Source organism: Brassica napus, unplaced genomic scaffold (genome assembly GCF_020379485.1).
Source record: "Brassica napus cultivar Da-Ae unplaced genomic scaffold, Da-Ae ScsIHWf_360;HRSCAF=567, whole genome shotgun sequence".
Taxonomy (NCBI): domain Eukaryota; kingdom Viridiplantae; phylum Streptophyta; class Magnoliopsida; order Brassicales; family Brassicaceae; genus Brassica; species Brassica napus.
Genome location: NW_026016441.1, coordinates 1 through 4,587, shown reverse-complemented (window position 1 = coordinate 4,587; position 4,587 = coordinate 1). Strand labels below are relative to the sequence as shown.

The window sequence follows — 4,587 nt, the reverse complement described above, 5'->3', positions numbered from 1 at the left end:
CGGAAGAAGTTTTTTTTGCTGATGTGGACCCTCTATGGAGCCTCAAAAGGTCACTTTTATTAGTAAGGATTTCGAAAGTAAGTAATATTAAAATGTAAAACTATATTTTATGCCACGTGTCATCTTTCGGGAGAAATTTTTTCCACTGATGTGGACGCCCTATGGAGCCTCAAAAGCTCCCTTTTATTAGTAGAGATATGTTTAATGTAGTTTTCCATTTTTTTATGTTGTATGTTTACATATTTTTTACAATTTTCGAAAATTAGTAATATTAAAATGTAAAACTATATTTTATGCCACGTGTCATCTTTCGGGAGAAATTTTTTTCGCTGATGTGGACGCCCTATGGAGCCTCAAAAGCTCCCTTTTATTAGTAGAGATTAGTAATATTAAAATGTAAAACTATATTTTATATCACGTGTCATCTTTCGGGAGAAGTTTTTTTTGCTGATGTGGACCCTCTATGGAGCCTCAAAAGGTCACTTTTATTAGTAAGGATTTCGAAAGTAAGTAATATTAAAATGTAAAACTATATTTTATGCCACGTGTCATCTTTCGGGAGAAATTTTTTCCACTGATGTGGACGCCCTATGGAGCCTCAAAAGCTCCCTTTTATTAGTAGAGATATGTTTAATTTAGTTTTTCCATTTTTTTATGTTGTATGTTTACATATTTTTACAATTTTTGAAAATTAGTAATATTAAAATGTAAAACTATATTTTATGCCACGTGTCATCTTTCGGCAGAAATTTTTTCCGCTGATGTGGACGCCCTATGGAGCCTCAAAAGCTCTCTTTTATTTTACATTATTTATATCACGTGTCATCTTTCGGGAGAAGTTTTTTTTGCTGATGTGGACCCTCTATGGAGCCTCAAAAAGTCACTTTTATTAGTAAGAATTTCGAAAGTAAATAATATTAAAATGTAAAACTATATTTTATGCCACGTGTCATCTTTTGGGAGAAACTTTTTCACTGATGTGGACGCCCTATGGAGCTTCAAAAGCTCCATTTTATTTGTAGAGATATGTTTAATGTAGTTTTTCCATTTTTTTATGTTGTATGTTTACATATTTTTTACAATTTTCGAAAATTAGTAATATTAAAATGTAAAACTATATTTTATGCCACGTGTCATCTTTCGGGAGAAATTTTTTTCGCTGATGTGGACGCCCTATGGAGCCTCAAAAGCTCCCTTTTATTAGTAGAGATTTCACTTCTAGTTTTATATATTTTTATCAATATTTGTATATTATATCTTTTGATGGGACAGTGCAACTATATATTTTTATACATCTATCAATACCGTAAACACTAAAGCTTTCCTCGGAATCTCCGAATGACGAAGAAGAAGCTCACCCCTTTGGAAGATCCACCGACGGCATCTTCAACCGACGACGATCAAGTCGAGGCCTTGTCCGGAGACGATGAAAAAGAACAGATCTCCGACGATTCTTCCTCTGACCATCTCATGAATCCAGTCGCCATCCCGTCCGCGAAGAGATCCAAATCTGAGAAGCCGATCGCCGTCACCAAACCCAAGGCGGTGAAGAAGCGGCCGATCGAAACGACCTCCGTCAGTGCAAAACGGGCCAGAATTGCAGAGGAGGCGAAGAAACCGTCGTCGTTTCAGAGGCTGTGGAGCGAGGAAGATGAGGTCTCTTTGCTTCAAGGTATGATCGATTTCAAAGCTGATTCGGGGAAGAGTCCGTACGAGGACATGGATAGGTTTTACGAACTCGCCAGCAAGTCGATTAGCTTCGAGGCTAGTAAGATCCAGTTCGTGGATAAGATTAGGTCTTTGAAGAGGAAGTATATGGGGAAAGCCAAGCACGGTGCTGAGTCCTTGACTAAAGCTCATGATATTGACTGTTTGAAATTGGCCACGTGTATTTGGGGATTGGCTCTCGAATCTAATTCGAGTGCGAAGAAGCTTGGTAAAGAAGAAGAAGAAGAAGTTGTGGCTCCTGAATCTGCTAATGGTGACAAAGTAGAAGAAGATAGGGAGGTCTTGGTTAGTGGTGGCGAAAAGGATAAGGAAGTGTTGATTAATGGAGGAGGAGCTTCCAAGTCTCATGGTGTGAGAGCAGATGACTGGTTTGAAGACTCGTTTCTTGTAGGATCTATTGCAGGTTTAGGTGTGAGTGAACAGTTTGTGAAACAGAAATGGAGCATGGTGACAGTGGAGACGAAGAAGAGGATGGAAGAGAAGTGGAAGTTGTTGCAGGCCAAAGAAATGGAACTGGTGCTGCACAAGACTGACTTTATGCGTGAGATAGGCTCTGTCATTGCTGAAGCATCTTAAGAAGAAGAAGCTATTAGGTATATAATGGTTTATCGGTTAGAACAGAAACGGAGCAGGGTTGCTATGTCTCTTTTGTTGTGTAATTTAGGACTTCCCTTGTCTTCCTACTTAAGTTTCTGGTTTGCTAGTTGATCTTGTGAACTCATTTTTGGATTGTTGCTTGCTTATGTACACGTAAGTAAGTTCTGCCAAATTCGGGTAATTAGCTACAAGACTTTCTTTTGTAAGACACGTTAGCCAACATTAAGATCTCGAGGTCTGTCTTAAACAGATTTTACAGGCCTTTGATTCTCTTTAAAAAAAAAACTTTAGCCAGGTGAAAAAAAAAAATATCTATCAATACCGAAATTACATTGAGTTCCTTTTTTAAACTCACTATGTAACTTTTATTTTATATATATGTGGAAACAATAATTATATATCTCTTTTGTATCATAAAAATTAATATGTTTATTTATTGTAATAGTAGATGTTGTTGCATCTACTTGCTAATCATGTACTTATTATACTATAAAAAACTTCATAAACTATAATTATTTTGATTTTGATTTTGATATTAGTCACATTAATATGCGACGTTTTACATGATTGAGATTATGTGCGTTTAAAATCATTAAAACATGTTTGTAAATATATTTTGTCAGTAAAACCACATAGATTGAAGATCTTTATTTTTGAAAAATATTCGTGATATATCTCTTAATTTATGTAGTTTTATATAAAAACATTTCATTTATAAATGTAAGTAAAATAATAAATAGAATTGGTGTTAAAAAAATAGAAAAAATGACAAGACTAATACAAAAAAGTGAGCTAATGACTATACTAATAAAATTATAGATTAGATTAATTTAAATTTGTAAGAATACCTTTGAGTCTATGAAAAGCAATTCAATTCCCATGAATAAGTTTGGCTTTTGGAAGTTGCGGGTTTCCCAACAATGAATCCACCTAACAAAAGTTTGTTGTTATAAAAAAATCACATTCAATGTCATTAAAGGTTTCTGGAACGGCAAGAGTTGATAGTGAAACCATTTTTTTTGCTCGAGTGCTTTGAAATTTTGCTTAATAGTGTGAGGTTGATGTGGATGGAATAATGAGTTTTATAGGGACTTTCTTGATGTAAAATTATACATTTTTTTTGTTTACTGTGGTTTCCATTTTATATAATTTACTACCATTTAAGATAAAAGTACATTTAAGATAGATGCTTAAATCTTAATGTACTTTTTCCATTTTTTAAAATGTATTTCCATTTCTTATATTTTATTACGTAATATCTAAATTTTATATTTTTAAATAGATATTTAAATATTAATGCACTTTTTCCATTTTTTAAATTGTGTATTTATATATTATATATTTTACATTTTAAGATAGATGTTTAATGCTTGATGAACTTTTTCCATTTTAAAAAATAGTGTATTTACTTATTATTACATATATAATTCATATATTATATTTACATTATTTACTTATTATTTATTTTCATGTATATGTATTCCATTTCTTGTACTTTTAATTTACTTAATATCTATATTTACATTAGATAGATGTTTAAATCTTAATGTATGTTTTCCATTTTTAAATTGTATATTTCCATTTGTTATACTTTCTATTTACGTAATATCTATATTTTAAATTTAATATATATTTTTAATCTTAATGTAATTTCCATTTTTTAAATTTGGTATTCACTTATATTATATATTACTTATTATTTATTTTTCTTTATATTGTGTATTCTATTTCTTATACTTTCTATTTACTAATAATTTATATTTAAGATTGATTTACATTTTTTTAAGATAGTTTAAATACTAATGTATTTTCCATTTTTAAATTGTGTATTTCCTTTCTAATACTTTCTATACTTAATATTTATATTTTACATTTTAAGATAGATGTTTAATATTTAATATCTCTTCATTTTTAATTAATTGTGCATTTACTAATGTATATATAATTCGTATATATTATATTTATAATATTTACTTATTAATTGTTATATATAGTATTTCTCTTTCTTATACTTTATATTAGTGTATGTATATATTATATTTAAGAGATTGTTAAATTACGTATTTTCTATTTAATGTTAAAAGGCAATGTTAATAGAGAAATTGGAAATAGTCATAGTTATATTTATGTTTTTTCTTTAATAACATTCTAATGACATGAAGATAACCCCGTCTTGGTAACATATTTAATTCATCCACATGTTAATGTAGTTTTTCATTTTTTTATGTGTATGTTACATATTATTTTATTTTGAAATGTAAA

At 30.3% G+C, this 4,587-nt stretch overlaps 1 protein-coding gene across 1 annotated transcript; it reads left to right on the top strand.

The window, feature by feature from the left end:
* Positions 1–1,252: 1,252 nt before the first annotated feature.
* On the top strand, positions 1,253–2,449 carry LOC125603611 (probable transcription factor At1g61730). The gene has a single exon (XM_048774496.1). The coding sequence runs from the start codon at positions 1,339–1,341 to the stop codon at positions 2,302–2,304; it is 966 nt and encodes a 321-aa protein (XP_048630453.1). The 5' UTR covers positions 1,253–1,338; the 3' UTR covers positions 2,305–2,449.
* Positions 2,450–4,587: the final 2,138 nt, after the last annotated feature.